Raw genomic sequence first — 21,339 nt, 5'->3', positions numbered from 1 at the left:
AAGCAATGAGGAATACTATACGGCCCAAAGTTATGGTTTAGTTACTTCTCCTACAGTCCAGCTTTCTGTACAGGTGTAAAAATACATCACAAATTTCAAGGGCGTTATCTCACTGGGTGGTGCTTGGCGTCCTAGTGCTTTCGATCATTCTCCTGGGCGCACACAGACCTAGCCTGCATCTGATTATCTCTGGTGTCTTCGTGAATCTCAAGGTCAACACCATACGCTGGAGTGTCTGGGAAATATTTCAGGATAGTTGGCCACAAATGAGGTGGGATGAGGAGCAGCCATTTCCGCCTCGTTGGATCTTATACAATGCTCCATTTATTAATTGGAATTCTCCTTTGGTCGGTTCCTCCATTCAAGGCTTCTACAGGTTTCAGTAAAACTGAAGCAGAAATGTTATTTAATGCAGTGATGGACTGAGATGTCATCCACGCTGCCATTTTCTGCCACAGGATTCCTCGAAAGGCACTCGGCGTCCTCGTTTTGGATCTGCTTTTGTATACCAATGTGACGTGGTACTCCTGATGACTCCGTGCTTATCATCCCAGTCGATCCAGTGGATCCTGAAGTCAGCGAGCATAGAGAATGGTGGTCACTTACGACTCTAATTGGTTTGTCAAATAAACACGATCGCGACTTGTTGATGGACCAAGCAACTGCGAGGCATCCTTTCTCGATTGTGGAGTAGAGCAGAGTAGAATAGAGTACTTCATCTCAAACTTGGAGAAAACACTGGAAGCATAAGCTGTCATCATTTCAGCACATTCCGAAATTTGCACTAGAATTGCACCTATCAAATTTTATGTAGCGCCTACAAGTGTATATAAGGTTACATTAGAACCAGCTTTTATAGCATATGGGATCACTCAAAAAGAAACGAACCGGAGGCTGTAAAATGAAAACTGCTGAAGGGATTGTAATGCCATTGCCTACGGAAAAAGGTATGGCCCCGAAAGAGCGCTGAAGCCCCAAACTCGCCGCTAGAGGGCACAGCCGGTTCGAGACCATTTTTCCACTCAAGCGATGTATCATGTGACGCTCCCATCTCCCACCCCCCCGTCCCACCACCCCTTTTTCCCTAGTACACTTTCAGATACGAAAGTTTTTGTTACCTACTGGTTTCGTCCCAGCAGCGGCTTGTGTCGCTTAGGCCATAAATCGGATCTTCTAGAGCGGCACGGGCGCACACAGACGTGACAGTGCGAGAAGGTACACGCTTCGACCGTCCATTGTACTCACTCTTGCTGAAAGCAGAGGAAAAGAGGCTTCAGAAGAAGAGGTAAGAGGTGTATGCGTTTTCTAACAGCGGAAGGAGTGCGGGGGAACAGAAATGCATCAAACAATGACACGTGTGCGAAGAGCGCTGCACTTCCGTTGCAAGGGTCAGGGTTGGCACAAGCGGTCGAAGGAAGGACAGATGTCGTTGGCCGATGACACAAACGATGCACAACCTGGAGTGGCACAGCGTATCACCAATAGCACTGTCTAGCAGGCGGACGCAGGACCTTCCACACAAGCGAATTGTTATTTGATGCCCCCACTCCCGTTTTGGTTGGTTCAAATGGCTCTGAGCACTATGGGACTTACCTTCTGAGGTCATAAGTCCCCTAGAACTTAGAACTACTTAAACCTAACTAACCTAAGGACATCACACACATCCATGCCCGAGGCAGAATCCGAACCTACGACCGTAGCGGTCGCGCGGTTCCAGACTGTAGCGCCTAGAACCGCTCGGTCACCCAAGCCGTCCACTCCCGTTTTCCCCTAGTATATTTGACCCATGTCAGTATTCGCTACGAAGTGCGCTACAGATGAATACAAATCTTGTAACTGGGGGGGGGGGGGGGGGGCTGCCTCAGGTGGCCAATACTAATTTTGTATGACCTGTACGGAAATCTTAAAACTCTGGAGCTCCGCAAAAATTGGCGCCCCAATCGGCGGCTTCTGTCGCTTGGTCCTTAAATCGACAATGGGTGGATGCCCTCATTAGTGAACACCGGTGAGTTAGAGTGGCGGCCGTTGCCCCAGAGGTCGGATTGAGCGTCGGAATTGCAACGGGCATGCAGTGTTCTCTATTCTTCGACGCATTTCCATTTCCCGCAGTCCTTCCGCTGTAAGGGAACGCACCGGGCCCGTCTGATCCTCTTCTGCAACCTCCATTTCTTTGTTTTCAGCACAACTGAGTACACAGAATGATCGACGCGTCCACCTGCTTGCTCTGTCGTTTCGAGGGTGTGTGCGCCCACCTCCTTCCAACGCAGAAGTTGGGGCCTCAGCGCTCTTACAGGGACCACACCTTCTGTAGACAGTGGCATTACGACCCCTTCGACGATTTTCATTTTACAGCCACCGGTTCGTTTCATTTCGAATGACGCTAATGTTTTACAAAACAGTTTTCATTTGAAACAATCAGTTTGGGATATAGTGTGTGGTGACAATCGATCTTTTGATTTATGAAAAGAGCGGCGAGTTCAACAGAATTACGTCACAGTTTACACTGAGGTGACGTAAGTCGTGGGGCAGCGTTAAGCACACATACAGATGGCCGTAGTATTGCGTACACAAGGTATAAAGCGGCAGGGCATTGGTGGAGCTGTCGTTCATAAGCAGGCGATTCATGTGAAAAGGTTTCAAAAAATGGCTCTGAGCACTATGGGACTCAACATCTGTGGTCATAAGTCCCCTAGAACTTAGGTTAGTTAGGTTTAAGTAGTTCTAAGGACATCACACACATCCATGCCCGAGGCAGGATTCGAACCTGCGACCGTAGCAGTCGCGCGGTTCCTGACTGAGCGCCTAGAACCGCTAGAGAAAAGGTTTCCGACGTGATTATGGCCGCAAGACTGGAATTAATAGACTTTGAACCCGGAATGGTGGTTGGAACTAGACGAATGGGACATGGTACAGGGTGTTTATAAATGAATATCGGGATTTTAACGCTTTATAATATTTATTATATTAAACTTACAGTTATAAATGATATGTCAAATGACAGGGTAACTCAGACAGTTTTACCAAGAACCTTATAATTGTTCAATGTGAGCACCATTTATCACACGACACACATTAAAACCGACATATCATTTATAACTGTAAGTTTAATACAGGGTGATTCAAAAAGAATACCACAACTTTAGGAATTTAAAACTCTGCAACGACAAAAGGCAGAGCTAAGCACTATCTGTTGGCGAGTTAAGGGAGCTATAAAGTTTCATTTAGTTGTACATTTGTTCGCTTGAGGCGCTGTTGACTAGGCGTCAGCGTCAGTTGATGCTAAGATGGCGACCGCTCAACAGAAAGCTTTTTGTGTTATTGAGTACGGCAGAAGTGAATCGACGACAGTTGTTCAGCGTGCATTTCGAACGAAGTATGGTGTTAAACCTCCTGATAGGTGGTGTATTAAACGTTGGTATAAACAGTTTACAGAGAATGGGTGTTTGTGCAAAGGGAAAAGTTATGGACGGCCGAGAACGAGTGATGAAAATGTAGCAAGCATCCAGCAAGCATTTGTTCGCAGCCCAGGAAAATCGACTCGCAGAGCTAGCAGAGAGCTGCAAATTCCACAATCAACTGTATGGAGAGTCCTACGAAAAAGGTTAGTTATGAAACCTTATCGTCTGAAATTCGTTCAAGCACTGTCTGCAGCACTTCATCACTGGCCTCCAAGAAGCCCTGATCTTACCCCCTGCGATTTTTTCGTATGGGGGTATGTTAAGGATATGGTGTTTCGGCCACCTCTCCCAGCCACCATTGATGATTTGAAACGAGAAATAACAGCAGCTATCCAAACTGTTACGCCTGATATGCTACAGAGAGTGTGGAACGAGTTGGAGTATCGGGTTGATATTGCTGGTGTGTCTGGAGGGGGCCATATTGAACATCTCTGAAAGTGTTTTTGAGTGAAAAAAAAACCTTTTTAAATACTCTTTGTAATGATGTATAACAGAAGGTTATATTATATTTCTTTCATTAAATACACATTTTTAAAGTTGTGGTATTCTTTTTGAATCACCCTGTATATTAAATATTGGTTTGAAGCGGCCCGCCACGAATTCCTTTCCTGTGCTAACCTCTTCATCTCAGAGTAGCACTTGCAACCTACATCCTCAATTATTTGCTTGGCGTATTCCAATCTCTGTCTTCCTCAACAGTTTTTGCCCTCTACAGCTCCCTCTAGTACCATGGAAGTCATTCCCTCATGTCTTAGCAGATGTCCTATCATCCTGTCTCATCAGTGTTTTCCACATATTCCTTTCCTCTCCGATTCTGCGTAGAACCTCCTCATTCCTTACCTTATCAGTCCACCTAATTTTCAACATTCGTCTATAGCACCACTTCTCAAATGCTTCGATTCTCTTCTGTTCCGGTTTTCCCACAGTCCATGTTTCACTACCATACAATGCTGTACTCCAGACGTACATCCTCAGAAATTTCTTCCTCAAATTAAGGCCGGTATTTGATATTAGTAGACTTATCTTGGTCAGAAATGCCTTTTTTGCCATAGCGAGTCTGCTTTTGATGTCCTCCTTGCTCCATCCGTCATTGGTTATTTTACTGCCTAGGTAGCAGAATTCCTTAACTTCATCTACTTCGTGACCATCAATCCTGATGTTAAGTTTCTCGCTGTTCTCATTTCTACTATTTCTCATTACCTTCGTCTTTCTCCGATTTACTCTCAAACCGTACTGTGTACTCATTAGACTGTTCATTCCGTTCAGCAGATCATTTAATTCTCCTTCACTTTCACTCAGGATAGCAATGTCATCAGCGAATCGTATCATTGATATCCTTTCACCTTGTATTTTAATTCCACTCCTGAACCTTTCTTTTATTTCCATCATTGCTTCCTCGATGTACAGATTGAAGAGTAGGGGCGAAAGGCTACAGCCTTGTCTTACACCCTTCTTAATACTAGCACTTCGTTCTTGATCGTCCACTCTTATTATTCCCTCTTGGTTGTTGTACATATTGTATATGACCCGTCTCTCCCTATAGCTTACCCCTACTTTTTTCAGAATCTAGAACAGCTTGCACCATTTTATATTGTCGAACGCTTTTTCCAGGTCGACAAATCCTATGAAAGTGTCTTGATTTTTCTTTAGCCTTGCTTCCATTATTAGCCGTAACGTCAGAAATGCCTCTCTCGTCCCTTTACTTTTCCTAAAGCCAAACTGATCGTCACCTAGCGCATTCTCAATTTTCTTTTCCATTCTTCTGTATATTATTCTTGTAAGCAGCTTCGATGCATGAGCTGTTAAGCTGATTGTGCGATAATTCTCGCACTTATCAGCTCTTGCCGTCTTCGGAATTGTGTGGATGATGCTTTTCCGAAAGTCAGATGGTATGTCGCCAGACTCATATATTCTACATACCAACGTGAATAGTCGTTTTGTTGCCACTTCCCCCAATGATTTTAGAAATTCTGATGGAATGTTATCTATCCCTTCTGCCTTATTTGAGCGTAAGTGCTCCAAAGCTCTTTTAAATTCCGATTCTAATACTGGATCCCCTATCTCTTCTAAATTGACTCCTGTTTCTTCTTCTATCACATCAGACAAATCTTCACCCTCATAGAGGCTTTCAATGTATTCTTTCCACCTATCTGCTCTCTCTTCTGCATTTAACAGTGGAATTCCCGTTGCACTCTTAATGTTACCACCGTTGCTTTTAATGTCACCATAGGTTGTTTTGACTTTCCTGTAAGCTGAGTCTGTCCTTCCGACAATCATATCTTTTTCGATGTCTTCACATTTTTCCTGCAGCCATTTCGTCTTACCTTCCCTGCACTTCCTATTTATTTCATTCCTCAGCGACTTGTATTCCTGATTTTCCCGGAACATGTTTGTACTTCCTCCTTTCATCAATCAACTGAAGTATTTCTTCTGTTACCCATGGTTTCTTCGCAGCTACCTTCTTTGTACCTACGTTTCCTTCCCAACTTCTGTGATGGCCCTTTTTAGAGATGTCCATTCCTCTTCAACTGTACTGCCTACTGCGCTATTCCTCATTGCTGTATCTATAGCGTTAGAGAACTTAAATATTATAAAGCGTTAAAACCACGATATTCATTTATAAACACCCTGCATTTCGGAAATCGTTAGGGAATTCAAATATTCCGAGATCCACAGTGTCAAGAGTATGCGGAGAATACAAAATTTCTGATTTTAGCTCTTATGAAGGACAACGCATGGCCGACGACTTTCACTTAACGACCGAGAGCAGTGACTTTCGCATGCAACACTGCGTGAAATAACCGCAGAAATCAATGTGGTACGTTCGTACAACGAACATATCAATTAGGAGAGTGCGGCGAAGTTTGGCATTAATGGGCTATGACAGCGGACAACCGACGCGCGTGCCGTTGTTAACAGCACGACATCGCCTGCAGCACTCTCGAGGGCTCGTGGCCACATCGGTTGGACCCTAGACGACTGGAAAACCGTTGACTGATCAGATGAGTCTCGACTTCGGTTGGCAAGAGCCCATGGTAGGGTACGAATGTGGCGCAGACGCCGCGAGTCCATGGATCCAAGTTGCCAACAACGCACTGTGGAAGCTGGTGGTGGCTCCGTAATGGTGTGGGCTGTGTTTACGCGGAATGGACTGGCTCCTCTGGTCCAGTTGGACAGAACATTGACTGAAAATGATTATTTTCGGCTATTTTGAGACCATTTTCAGCCATTCATGGGCTTCACGTTTTCAAACAATGGTGTCAGGTCACCGGACCTCAACTGTTCGTGTTTGGTTTGAAGAACATTCAGGACAATTCGAGCAGAATGGTTTGGCCACCCAGATCGCCCGACATGAATCCCATCGAGGCTTCATGGGACATAATCTATAGGTCAATTCGTGCATAAAATACTGCACCGGCAACAATTTCGTCATTAAGGACGGCTATAGAGACAGTATTTCAGTAGGCGACTTCCAACGACTTGTTGAGTCCCTGCCGCGTCGAGTTGCTGCGCTACGTCGGGCAAAAGGAGATCCGACACGAGATTAGGAGGTATCCCATGACTTTTCTCACCTGAGTGTGAACTTGTGTCTCAGTAATGTATTTCTGTGGCAGTCCTGCAGTCCTGTGGTGGCTCGTTGGCAGGCCTAGTGCTAGCGCAGGTGCATGTTAGTCTATTTTCTTTTGTTACGGTTATAGGGCGCAGAACAGCTACGGTCATTAGCTCCCAGTCTGTGGCTTAGGAAAACGTAAAAGAACCAAACTGGAAATCAGCAGCAATGGGAGCGAAACTCAAAAAAGTGGGTAAAGTCAAAAACAGGAGGGAAGCTTATAGAAGGGAGGATTGTTTGTCCCCAAAAAGAGCTTCAAATGACTGACGACATCTCACTGATACTAATAAAGTCGAGAACGCGATCGGCTGAGCGCGTGTCGTCTGCTAAAATGAAAGATATACACTCCTGGAAATTGAAATAAGAACACCGTGAATTCATTGTCCCAGGAAGGGGAAACTTTATTGACACATTCCTGGGGTCAGATACATCACATGATCACACTGACAGAACCACAGGCACATAGACACAGGCAACAGAGCATGCACAATGTCGGCACTAGTACAGTGTATATCCACCTTTCGCAGCAATGCAGGCTGCTATTCTCCCATGGAGACGATCGTAGAGATGCTGGATGTAGTCCTGTGGAACGGCTTGCCATGCCATTTCCACCTGGCGCCTCAGTTGGACCAGCGTTCGTGCTGGACGTGCAGACCGCGTGAGACGACGCTTCATCCAGTCCCAAACATGCTCAATGGGGGACAGATCCGGAGATCTTGCTGGCCAGGGTAGTTGACTTACACCTTGTAGAGCACGTTGGGTGGCACGGGATACATGCGGACGTGCATTGTCCTGTTGGAACAGCAAGTTCCCTTGCCGGTCTAGGAATGGTAGAACGATGGGTTCGATGACGGTTTGGATGTACCGTGCACTATTCAGTGTCCCCTCGACGATCACCAGTGGTGTACGGCCAGTGTAGGAGATCGCTCCCCACACCATGATGCCGGGTGTTGGCCCTGTGTGCCTCGGTCGTATGCAGTCCTGATTGTGGCGCTCACCTGCACGGCGCCAAACACGCATACGACCATCATTGGCACCGAGGCAGAAGCGACTCTCATCGCTGAAGACGACACGTCTCCATTCGTCCCTCCATTCACGCCTGTCGCGACACCACTGGAGGCGGGCTGCACGATGTTGGGGCGTGAGCGGAAGACGGCCTAACGGTGTGCGGGACCGTAGCCCAGCTTCATGGAGACGGTTGCGAATGGTCCTCGCCGATACCCCAGGAGCAACAGTGTCCCTAATTTGCTGGGAAGTGGCGGTGCTGTCCCCTACGGCACTGCGTAGAATCCTACGGTCTTGGCGTGCATCCGTGCGTCGCTGCGGTCCGGTCCCAGGTCGACGGGCACGTGCACCTTCCGCCGACCACTGGCGACAACATCGATGTACTGTGGAGACCTCACGCCCCACGTGTTGAGCAATTCGGCGGTACGTCCACCCGGCCTCCCGCATGCCCACTATACGCCCTCGCTCAAAGTCCGTCAACCGCACATACGGTTCACGTCCACGCTGTCGCGGCATGCTACCAGTGTTAAAGACTGCGATGGAGCTCCGTATGCCACGGCAAACTGGCTGACACTGACGGCGGCGGTGCACAAATGCTGCGCAGCTAGCGCCATTCGACGGCCAACACCGCGGTTCCTGGTGTGTCCGCTGTGCCGTGCGTGTGATCATTGCTTGTACAGCCCTCTCGCAGTGTCCGGAGCAAGTATGGTGGGTCTGACACACCGGTGTCAATGTGTTCTTTTTTCCATTTCCAGGAGTGTATCAGGCGACAGCTGTAGACGGGCGCGTAACGGAGTAAAATAGGGGCACTCAAGTAAAAGGTGTCTCAGCGTCCACAGATGAGAGCAGTGGGGAGAAAGCGGGGGAGGATCGCCACTTAAAAGACGTCGATGGCTAAAAAGGCAGTGCCCTATCCGGAGTCTAGTTAAAATTACCTCCTCCCGACGACGAGGTCGGGAGGAAGAAGTCCAAACACAGGGAAGAGCTTTCACGTCCCGCAATTTATTATTGGGAAGTGTAGACCAATATGCGTGCCATAAAAGAGCAACACGACGACAAAACACTCTGCAGATCGGCGAAGGGAACCATGCGAACAGCAGGCTGAAAAAGAGAGACTGCACCCATGGCCGCTATATCGGCCGCCTCGTATCCACGGATACTAAAGTGTCCTGGAATTCGGAGGAACGCCACAGAGACGCCCCCCAAGTGGAGCAAGTGGAGGCAGTCCTGAATCAGATGGACCAGACGGTGGATAGATTAGAGAGCTTGGAGACTGAGGAGAGAGCTGAGCGACTCTGAGCATATAATATACTGTATCCGCTGATGGCGACGGTTGTATTGGACAGCCTGGAGAACAGCGTAAAGCTCCGCAGTAAAAACCGAACACTGGTCGGTAAGCCGAAATCGATTTGGGGTGTCGCCAACAACATAGGTACTCCCTACAGGTTAGTGTAGTTTAGTGTAGTGTAGTGTAGTGTAGTGTAGTAGTGGTGGTGGTGGTGGTGGTGGTGGTGGTGGTGGTAGTAGTAGTAGTAGTAGTAGTAGTAGTAGTAGTAGCAGCAGTACCTCTGGTAGTGGTGCTGCAGCTGGTGGCGCAGCAGCCACTGGCGCAGGATGAGGCGCTGCTGCAGCAGCAGGGCGGCGCGTTGCAGCCGCTCCTCGTCGTGGGCCGGCAGCTCTGGCAGGTCGCCCACCTCGGTGACGCAGCCCACCAGGCTAGAGATGCCTGCAACACACGGGTGGGACCGCGAGGTTACTACAAGCAAACAGCTGCACTCACATCTACGAGGTGCATTCAAGTTATAAGGCCTCCGATTTTTTTTTCTCCTGACTGGAAAGAGATAGCAACATGTGCATTGTTTTAAAATGAGGCCGTGTTCATTGTCAGTACGTCCCAGAGATGGCAGCACCGTACGGCAGATGGAATTTTACCGTCAGCGGCGAGAATGAGAACTGTTTTAAATACTTAAAATGGCGACGTTTTCCTTACTTCAACGGCGTGCAGTCATTCGTTTTCTGAATTTGCGTGGTGTGAAACCAATTGAAATTCATCGACAGTTGAAGGAGACATGTGGTGATGGAGTTATGGATGTGTCGAAAGTGCGTTCGTGGGTGCGACAGTTTAATGACGGCAGAACATCATGTGACAACAAACCGAAACAACCTCGGGCTCGCACAAGCCGGTCTGACGACATGATCGAGAAAGTGGAGAGAATTGTTTTGGGGGATCGCCGAATGACTGTTGAACAGATCGCCTCCAGAGCTGGCATTTCTGTGGGTTCTGTGGACACAATCCTGCATGACGACCTGAAAATGTGCAAAAAGTGTCATCCAGGTGGGTGCCACGAATGCTGACGGACGACCACACGGCTGCCCGTGTGGCATGTTGCCAAGCAATGTTGACGCGCAACGACAGCACGAATGGGACTTTCTTTTCGTCGGTTGTGACAATGGATGAGACGTGGATGTCATTTTTCAATCCAGAAACAAAGCGCCAGTCAGCTCAATGGAAGCACACGGATTCACCGCCACCAAAAAATTTTCGGGTAACCGCCAGTGCTGAAAAAATGATGGTGTCCATGTTCTGGGACAGCGAGGGCGTAATCCTTACCCATTGCGTTCCAAAGGGCACTACGGTAACAGGTGCATCCTACGAAAATGTTCTGAAGAACAAATTCCTTCCTGCACTGCAACAAAAACGTCCGGGAAGGGCTGCGCGTGTGCTGTTTCACCAAGACAAGACAACGCACCCGCACATCGAGCTAACGTTATGCAACAGTTTCTTCGTGATAACAACTTTGAAGTGATTCCTCATGCTCCCTACTCACCTGACCTGGCTCCTAGTGACTTTTGGCTTTTTCCAACAATGAAAGACACTCTCCGTGGCCGCACATTCACCAGCCGTGCTGCTATTGCCCCAGCGATTTTCCAGTGGTCAAAACAGACTCCTAAAGAAGCCTTCGCCGCTGCCATGGAATCATGGCGCCAGCGTTGTGAAAAATGTGTACGTCTGCAGGGCGATTACGTCGAGAAGTAACGCCAGTTTCATCGATTTCGGGTGAGTAGTTTATTAGAAAAAAAATCGGAGGCCTTAGAACTTGAATGTATCTCGTAGATAATATCTAGAAGTGGTGTCAACACTGCAGTACATGTTCAGAAATGTGGGATAAGGTATCGGCCGTACTTTGAAATAACCGCGCCACCACCGCGGCAGGAAGGCGCTGCCACGAACGATTACGCCGCTGCCGGTGAGATGCAAGCCCCGCCTCTCCGGATCACGTGTGCTCGCATGCACTGCGCTGCTCCACTGGCTGCTACTCACTTCGTCGCTCGTCTACGTCACCACTAGCCGAACGAAATGTCCGGGCGCAGAAGAGGAGGCTTGCTGCAGCACTCGAACTCGTCATGGATGTTGTGGCAAGACAGCCGCGAAAGACAGCCGAAGCAGAAGCGCACCGTGCTGCAGTGCTAGAAGTGTCAGCGGATGGGGCATGTTGCGGGAACATGCGAGGGCGCCGTTGCCTGCATGGAGTGCGCGGAAGCGCATGACACTCGAAACTGGCCCAACCCTTGACTGATCAGGACTGTCTTTATGGACTGTGGGAACATTTTTGCTTTCGACCAACATTGTATCGATAAGTGTGTGAATTTGATATACACTCCTGGAAATTGAAATAAGAACACCGTGAATTCATTGTCTCAGGAAGGGGAAACTTTATTGACACATTCCTAAAGGATTTATTGGTGGCCAACTCCTTCTACTCCATTGATGAATTTCTTAGTAAAACCAACTGATTTGTATATAAGTACAACATAACTTCTGCACAATTTCAGTGCAGTAATGTGTTCATTGAAAATTTGTGTGTGTGTGTGTGTTAGTATAATCTAACTTCTGCACCATTTCAGTGCAGTAATGTGTTCATTGTAAATAAGTATTACAGTAGTTGTATTACCTTATAAATAAATAAAACACTTTTTTATTTTAAATTCAGTGCATTAGTATTTGTAAAATGACTCTTAGTGTTCATTAAAAAATGACGATCATTCCACTTGGGACCTGTGGAATGGTACATTAGCTTATTTGTTTTAGTTGTAAATATTTGTCATGTATTGTTGTTTTTCTGACATGTTCCACATCCTGGAGGACCTCCTCACTACGGATCAATTGGAATGAAAGTAAATCTAATCTAATCTAAGATACATCACATGATCACACTGACAGAACCACAGGCACATAGACACAGGCAACAGAGCATGCACAATGTCGGCACTAGTACAGTGTATATCCACCTTTCGCAGCAATGCAGGCTGCTATTCTCCCATGGAGACGATCGTAGAGATGCTGGATGTAGTCCTGTGGAACGGCTTGCCATGCCATTTCCACCTGGCGCCTCAGTTGGACCAGCGTTCGTGCCGGACGTGCAGACCGCGTGAGACGACGCTTCATCCAGTCCCAAACATGCTCAATGGGGGACAGATCCGGAGATCTTGCTGGCCAGGGTAGTTGACTTACACCTTCTAGAGCACGTTGGGTGGCACGGGATACATGTGGACGTGCATTGTCCTGTTGGAACAGCAAGTTCCCTTGCCGGTCTAGGAATGGGAGAACGATGGGTTCGATGACGGTTTGGATGTACCGTGCACTATTCAGTGTCCCCTCGACGATCACCAGTGGTGTACGGCCAGTGTAGGAGATCGCTCCCCACACCATGATGCCGGGTGTTGGCCCTGTGTGCCTCGGTCGTATGCAGTCCTGATTGTGGCGCTCACCTGCACGGCGCCAAACACGCATACGACCATCATTGGCACCAAGACAGAAGCGACTCTCATCGCTGAAGACGACACGTCTCCATTCGTCCCTCCATTCACGCCTGTCGCGACACCACTGGAAGCGGGCTGCACGATGTTGGGGCGTGAGCGGAAGACGGCCTAACGGTGTGCGGGACCGTAGCCCAGCTTCATGGAGACGGTTGCGAATGGTCCTCGCCGATACCCCAGGAGCAACAGTGTCCCTAATTTGCTGGGAAGTGGCGGTGCGGTCCCCTACGGCACTGCGTAGGATCCTACGGTCTTGGCGTGCATCCGTGCGTCGCTGCGGTCCGGTCCCAGGTCGACGGGCACGTGCACCTTCCGCCGACCACTGGCGACAACATCGATGTACTGTGGAGACCTCACGCCCCACGTGTTGAGCAATTCGGCGGTACGTCCACCCGGCCTCCCGCATGCCCACTATACGCCCTCGCTCAAAGTCCGTCAACTGCACATACGGCTCACGTCCACGCTGTCGCGGCATGCTACCAGTGTTAAAGACTGCGATGGAGCTCCGTATGCCACGGCAAACTGGCTGACACTGACGGCGGCGGTGCACAAATGCTGCGCAGCTAGCGCCATTCGACGGCCAACACCGCGGTTCCTGGTGTGTCCGCTGTGCCGTGCGTGTGATCATTGCTTGTACAGCCCTCTCGCAGTGTTCGGAGCAAGTATGGTGGGTCTGACACACCGGTGTCAATGTGTTCTTTTTTCCATTTCCAGGAGTGTCTTTGTTAGCTTTAATATAATTTTTTTAACAAATACGTATTAGCCAATGCCCAAAAGAATTTCTACAATTTTTTGTGGGCAGCAAGGGGGCTATGTAATTAGGCTGTTTAGGTTTTTATGTTGGTAACGCCACGTAGCGCTCTGTATGAAAATCACTGACTGTGCTGTGTGCAGTCTGCGGCTGGTTGGCATTGTTGCAATATTCGCTATTGTAGTGTTGGGCAGCTGGATGTGAACAGTGCGTAGCGTTGTGCAGTTGGAGGTGAACCGCCAGCAGTGGTGGATGTGCGGAGAGAGATGGCGGAATTTTGAGAGGACGATATGGACATGTGTCCGTCAGAAAAGGGAAATTTGTAAGACGGGATGTCATGAACTGAGATATATTATGACTTTTGAACACTATTAAGGTAAATACATTGTTTGTTCTCTATCAAAATCTTTCATTTGCTAACTATGCCTAGCAGTAGTTAGTGCCTTCAGTAGTTAGAATCATTTATTTAGCTGGCAGTAGTGGCGCTTGCTGTATTCCTGTAATTCGAATAAGGAAGATTTTTGTGAGGTAAGTGATTCATGAAAGGTATAGGTTATTCTTAGTCAGGGCCATTCTTTTGTAGGTATTATTGAAAGTCAGATTTCGTTGCGCTAAAAATATTGTGTGTCAGTTTAGTGATGATCAGAATAAGTAAAGATAGATATGTCTGGGTACGTTCAGTTCTGCTCAGCTGCTTCGAAAATCAAATAACGTAACAGGTTTACATAATCTGATTTTCAAACAGCTGAGCAGAACTGAACGTACTCAGACATATCTCTCTTTACTTATTCTGATCATCACTAAACTGACACACAATATTTTTAGTGCAACGCAATCTGACTTTCAGTAATCTCTACAAAAGAATGGCCCTGACTAAGAATAACCTATACCTTACATGAATCACTTACCTCACAAAAATCTTCCTTATTCGAACTACAGGAATACAGCAAGCGCCACTACTGCCAGCTAAATAAATGATTCTAACTACTGAAGGCACTAACTACTGACAGGCATATTTAGCAAATGAAAGATTTTGATAGACAAAAAACAATGTATTTACCTTAATAGCGTTCAAAAGTCATAATATATATATATATATATATATATATATATATATATATATATATATATATATATATATATATCAGTTCATGACATCCGGTCTTACAAATTTCCTTTTTCAGACGGACACACGTCAAGATCTTCCGCTCAAAACTCTGGCATCTCTCTCCACACATCCACCACTGTTGGGGGCTCACCTCCAACTGCCCAACACTACAATAGCAAATATTCCAACAATGCAAACCAGCCACAGACTGCACACAGCACAGTCAGTGATTTTCATACAGAGCGCTACGTGGCGTTACCAACATAAAAACCTAAACAGTCTACTTACAGTGTGTCTGTTAAGAGTGTGAATTGCGGCGGAGCGCACGCCGCAAATTCACGCAGCTGCAGCTGCTTGAAGGAACACCGACGTCAGTAGGCCGCAATACGCCCTTTGGCGGTGTCCTAGGCAGACGGGCCCAGCCTCGCCCTCCGCTAACGAGCAGGAGGCCCCGTCACCAATGTTGGATACGGACATGTCTGCTCACCCTCCCGGCAGACGCAAGTCGACGGGACGCTGTAGAGACATTGCTTTCCCCGAAAGTCGATAATATATTTTTTCTTTTGTGCATTACCTTGTCATAGTACGTATGTATCATTTATTGAAACTATTTTTGTTTTTGCTAATACGTCACATTGTTTCTTCATTCATTTTGCTACTGTTTTATATTTTATATTGTACGAATATGAATGTTCTGGTTCTATATGCTTTGTAAATCTTTGGTTAGGCTAGGAGAAGTACTGTGTCAGAGAGAGAGAGAGAGAGCGAACGACTATCGATAGAGAGCGTGGGTGTTGTGTGGTATCGTGGTCGGTTCGCGGGTGTAAAACGTTGAAAATTTCGGCGTGAAAGACGGTGATACGCGGAGGAACAATTAATTGCAGTGCGTCCGCTGTGTTAATAGGAGATTGTGCATTATTAAGTGAACAGTAAAACTTGAAAAGTATATCGAGTGTTTGCGGTGACGATTTTACAGACTGTGTGAACTTGTGACAATTAGCCGTGAACCAGACACCATTGTCGTGTGGAGACACTAACTGTTAGAATTGCGTGAAAGTGGACCAAACCAAAATGTTAAGTAAAAGAACAGTGCTGTGAATTGATCAAGAAACATTTATTGTATCGTCCAAACTGTCTTAGAGACGACGAGGTAATTGAACTGATGTTTAACGGACTGTTATAGTGAAAAACACGTGTGACTGTTTTCCTGTGACAACACGGTGAAAGAACTGTAGGAAGAATTGCCATTAACCGGATATATACTAAAGACGTTGCATAACTCCGACCTACCCGCACCGCGTGATTAATAAACTTTTAATAATAAAACGTCGCGCGCGTAACGACAACGCACACACTGGAACTATTATCATCGCGTCAGTGCTGCCAGCTGATTCGATTACAACGGAGACGTGGACCACCGCCGTAACTGTAATATTAATGAAACAGGCGGATCCATCACTGTCTTCACGCCACGAGCCAGGATTCACTTCACTTCACACATCGTCCGCGCGGACCACCGCTGACGTCATCGCACTGCCTGCAGCAACAGTTAAGACATTAAAAGAAAATTATTACGCTCTCTCTAATTTCAAAATTAAAGACAATTGCAGTTAAATTAACTCTTAAAAATACTGTCACAATGTCTCAATTTTGTTTAGTCCCAATAAATATTCTTTCCATTATTTCGTCTTGTTGACAGTGTTGATAACCCGCCAAATTGAAGTTCAATTAATAATTTCCTTTCAAAATTCTTCTCAGACATTTTGCTGCTAATTATAATTTTATTTTAATGTTTGTTTGTAACTTCTTTTGGAGGGAGTAATATCTTAATTTTGTGTGGTAAAATTAGCTACCATAAAATTACGTATATTACCAGCTGATACTGTCCGCAATTACTCCTTGAAAACTGCACCTGTTTTCTCATTGGCTGTCAGCTTCAAAACAAAATTACGTATTTCGTGGGCATCTAGCAGATGCACGATGTCTATATAGGCGCCTACAATAATTTGTTTTTACTTTCGCAGGTTTACTGGAATTATATTGACTTTAAATGTTTATTTGGCCCCCTTAAAGTGATTTATCGCATCTATATAATAATTGTACTCAGTTACCTAATTTATTTTTTTATTACGTAAACAGTGGCTTACCAAATTTACATTAAAATTGAGGTCTTATTGGCCTCACATAAGATTCTGCACGTTCTGACAAAGACTATGCCAAATTTTTTTTTCGTCCATGACTAACAAGGGTAATCAGATTCCTTGTATAGGTCATGTTTTATTATTTAAAAGTTTTTTTTTTTTTTTTAGAAGTAGAGAACCAGTTTCTTTACAACGCCCCCGGCGACACACCCTCTTACTGAGGCGGTGTGTGAGCCAACTCTGCATGAACGCTTGCCGCTCCCCGACGAGCGCAGCCTCCAACCTGTGCTGCAGATGGATGCTGCGTCCGTCCGCGAGTGTGTTCCCCGCACATGGTTCCAGAGGACCCCAGAAGCAGAAAACACGGGGGTGAGTCAAATGAAAACCTTAAATTTGTAATAACAAATCGAAATTTCGCGCTGTTATCCTGTAAGTTGGTAAGCGTGCTACAAACAGCGTGCAGAATGGGCAGCTTAGTGCAGATGCACACATAGTCGCAGTATCGGTATAAAGATGGCCGCCCCACTTGCGACTTGCACCAGGGAAGAACAGCGTTCTGTTATTGGGTTTTTGCGTAGTGAAGGTGTGAAACCTATTGAAATTCATCGACGAATGAAGGCTCAGTACGGTGATGCATGTTTGTCACAGCAGCAAGTCTATGAATGGAGTAGGAAGTTCGCAAATGGTGTGACTTCAGTGGAAGATGCTCCTCGTCCAGGTCAGGCACAATGAGTTGTGACTCCACAGAACATTGCAGCAGTTGAAGCCGTAGTGAAGAAAAACCGCCAAGTGATACTGAATGATATTGCAGCATGTTTACAGATTAGTCATGGGTCAGCACACCACATTGTGCATGATGTGCTCCAGTTTCGCAAAGTGTCTGCAAGATGGGTGCCACGGCAGCTGACTCCTGAAATGAGAGAACGACGTGTCGATCCTTGTGAAGAACTTCTTCGGCGCTTTGAACGAGAAGGTGATGGCTTCCTTGCAAGAATCTTTACTGGAGACGAAACCTGGGTTCACTTCCACCAACCGGAAACGAAGAGAACGAGCAGGGGATGGCACCATTCCTCGTCACCAAAACCAAAGAAGTTTCGAACAGAACCATCAGCAGGGAAGGTTATGCGGACTCTCTTTTGGGACGAAAAAGGCGTCATTTTGGAGCATTACATGCCTAGAGCTTCCCCCATGAACCATGGACCTTGCCGTTGGTGGGGAGGCTTGCGTGCCTCAGCGATACAGATGGCCGTACCGTAGGTGCAACCACAACGGAGGGGTATCTGTTGAGAGGCCAGACAAACATGTGGTTCCTGAAGAGGGGCAGCAGCCTTTTCAGAAGTTGCAGGGGCAACAGTCTGGATGATTGACTGATCTGGCCTTGTAACATTAACCAAAACGGCCTAGCTGTGCTGGTACTGCGAACGGCTGAAAGCAAGGGGAAACTACAGCCGTAATTTTTCCCGAGGACATGCAGCTTTACTGTATGATTAAATGATGATGGCGTCCTCTTGGGTAAAATATTCCGGAGGTAAAATAGTCCCCCATTCGGATCTCCGGGCGGGGACTACTCAAGAGGACGTCGTTATCAGGAGAAAGAAAACTGGCATTCTACGGATCGGAGCGTGGAATGTCAGATCCCTTAATCGGGCAGGTAGGTTAGAAAATTTAAAAAGGGAAATGGATAGGTTAAAGTTAGATATAGTGGGAATTAGTGAAGTTCGGTGGCAGGAGGAACAAGACTTTTGGTCAGGTGATTACAGGGTTATAAATACAAAATCAAATAGGGGTAATGCAGGAGTAGGTTTAATAATGAATAAAAAAATAGGAGTGCGGGTTAGCTACTACAAACAGCATAGTGAACGCATTATTGTGGCCAAGATAGACACAATGCCCATGCCTACTACAGTAGTACAAGTTTATATGCCAACTAGCTCTGCAGATGATGAAGAAATTGATGAAATGTATGACGAGATAAAAGAAATTATTCAGGTAGTGAAAGGAGACGAAAATGTAATAGTCATGGGTGACTGGAATTCGTCAGTAGGAAAAGGGAGAGAAGGAAACATAGTAGGTGAATATGGATTGGGGGGAAGAAATGAAAGAGGAAGACGCCTTGTAGAATTTTGCACAGAGCATAGCTTAATCATAGCTAACACTTGGTTCAAGAATCATAAAAGAAGGTTGTATACCTGGAAGAATCCTGGAGATACTAATAGGTATCAGATAGATTATATAATGGTAAGACAGAGATTTAGGAACCAGGTTTTAAATTGTAAGACATTTCCAGGGGCAGATGTGGATTCTGACCACAATCTATTGGTTATGAACTGCAGATTGAAACTGAAGAAACTGCAAAAAGGTGGGAATTTAAGGAGATGGGACCTGGATAAACTGAAAGAACCAGAGGTTGTAGAGAGTTTCAGGGAGAGCATAAGGGAACAGTTGACAGGAATGGGGGAAAGAAATACAGTAGAAGAAGAATGGGTAGCTCTGAGGGATGAAGTAGTGAAGGCAGCAGAGGATCATGTAGGTAAAAAGACGAGGGCTAATAGAAATCCTTGGGTAACAGAAGAAATATTGAATTTAATTGATGAAAGGAGAAAATATAAAAATGCAGTAAATGAAGCAGGCAAAAGGGAATACAAACGTCTCAAAAATGAGATCGACAGAAAGTGCAAAATGGCTAAGCAGGGATGGCTAGAGGACAAATGTAAGGATGTAGAGGCTTGTCTCTCTAGGGGTAAGATAGATACTGCCTACAGGAAAATTAAAGAGACCTTTGGAGAGAAGAGAACCACTTGTATGAATATCAAGAGCTCAGATGGCAACCCAGTTCTAAGCAAAGAAGGGAAGGCAGAAAGGTGGAAGGAGTATATAGAGGGTTTATACAAGGGCGATGTACTTGAGGACAATATTATGGAAATGGAAGAGGATGTGGATGAAGACGAAATGGGAGATACGATACTGCGTGAAGAGTTTGACAGAGCACTGAAAGACCTGAGTCGAAACAAGGCACCGGGAGTTGACAACATCCCATTAGAACTACTGATGGCCTTGGGAGAGCCAGTCATGACAAAACTCTACCATCTGGTGGGCAAGATGTATGAGACAGGCGAAATACCCACAGACTTCAAGAAGAATATAATAATTCCAATACCAAAGAAAGCAGGTGTTGACAGATGTGAAAATTACCGAACTATCAGTTTAATAAGTCACAGCTGCAAAACACTAACGCGAATTCTTTACAGACGAATGGAAAAACTGGTAGAAGCGGACCTCGGGGAAGATCAGTTTGGATTCCGTAGAAATGTTGGAACACGTGAGGCAATACTAACCTTACGACTTACCTTAGAAGAAAGATTAAGAAAAGGCAAACCTACGTTTCTAGCATTTGTAGACTTAGAGAAAGCTTTTGACAATGTTAACTGGAATACTCTCTTTCAAATTCTGAAGGTGGCAGGGGTAAAATGCAGGGAGCGAAAGGCTATTTACAATTTGTACAGAAACCAGATGGCAGTTATAAGAGTCGAGGGGCATGAAAGGGAAGCAGTGGTTGGGAAAGGAGTGAGACAGGGTTGTAGCCTCTCCCCGATGTTATTCAATCTGTATATTGAGCAAGCAGTAAAGGAAACAAAAGAAAAATTCGGAGTAGGTATTAAAATTCATGGAGAAGAAGTAAAAACTTTGAGGTTCGCCGATGACATTGTAATTCTGTCAGAGACAGCAAAGGACTTGGAAGAGCAGTTGAACGGAATGGACAGTGTCTTGAAAGGAGGATATAAGATGAACATCAACAAAAGCAAAACGAGGATAATGGAATGTAGTCGAATTAAGTCGGGTGATGCTGAGGGGATTAGATTAGGAAATGAGACACTTAAAGTAGTAAAGGAGTTTTGCTATTTAGGGAGTAAAATAACTGATGATGGTCGAAGTAGAGAGGATATAAAATGTAGACTGGCAATGGCAAGGAAATCGTTTCTGAAGAAGAGAAATTTGTTAACATCGAGTATAGATTTAAGTGTCAGGAAGTCGTTTCTGAAAGTATTTGTATGGAGTGTAGCCATGTATGGAAGTGAAACATGGACGATAACCAGTTTGGACAAGAAGAGAATAGAAGCTTTCGAAATGTGGTGCTACAGAAGAATGCTGAAGATAAGGTGGGTAGATCACGTAACTAATGAGGAGGTATTGAATAGGATTGGGGAGAAGAGAAGTTTGTGGCACAACTTGACTAGAAGAAGGGATCGGTTGGTAGGATATGTTTTGAGGCATCAAGGGATCACAAATTTAGTATTGGAGGGCAGCGTGGAGGGTAAAAATCGTAGAGGGAGACCAAGAGATCAATACACTAAGCAGATTCAGAAGGATGTAGGTTGCAGTAGGTACTGGGAGATGAAGAAGCTTGCACAGGATAGAGTAGCAGGGAGAGCTGCATCAAACCAGTCCCA

General features: G+C 46.0%; 1 protein-coding gene across 1 annotated transcript in view; it reads right to left on the bottom strand.

Moving 5' to 3' along the window:
• The window catches only part of LOC126194955 (apoptosis-resistant E3 ubiquitin protein ligase 1), a 476,952-nt gene that overhangs the window by 180,401 nt on the left and 275,212 nt on the right, over nucleotides 1-21,339 (bottom strand). Inside the window, exon 2 of the mRNA XM_049933344.1 lies at nucleotides 9,640-9,799. Within this exon, the coding sequence (XP_049789301.1) occupies nucleotides 9,640-9,799 (160 nt within the window). The remainder of the gene's footprint in view (nucleotides 1-9,639; nucleotides 9,800-21,339) is intronic.

Source organism: Schistocerca nitens, chromosome 7 (assembly GCF_023898315.1).
Source record: "Schistocerca nitens isolate TAMUIC-IGC-003100 chromosome 7, iqSchNite1.1, whole genome shotgun sequence".
NCBI classification, from domain to species: Eukaryota; Metazoa; Arthropoda; class Insecta; order Orthoptera; family Acrididae; genus Schistocerca; species Schistocerca nitens.
Note: the sequence above shows the minus strand (reverse complement) of the source record. Positions and strands in the feature narration are given on the sequence as shown.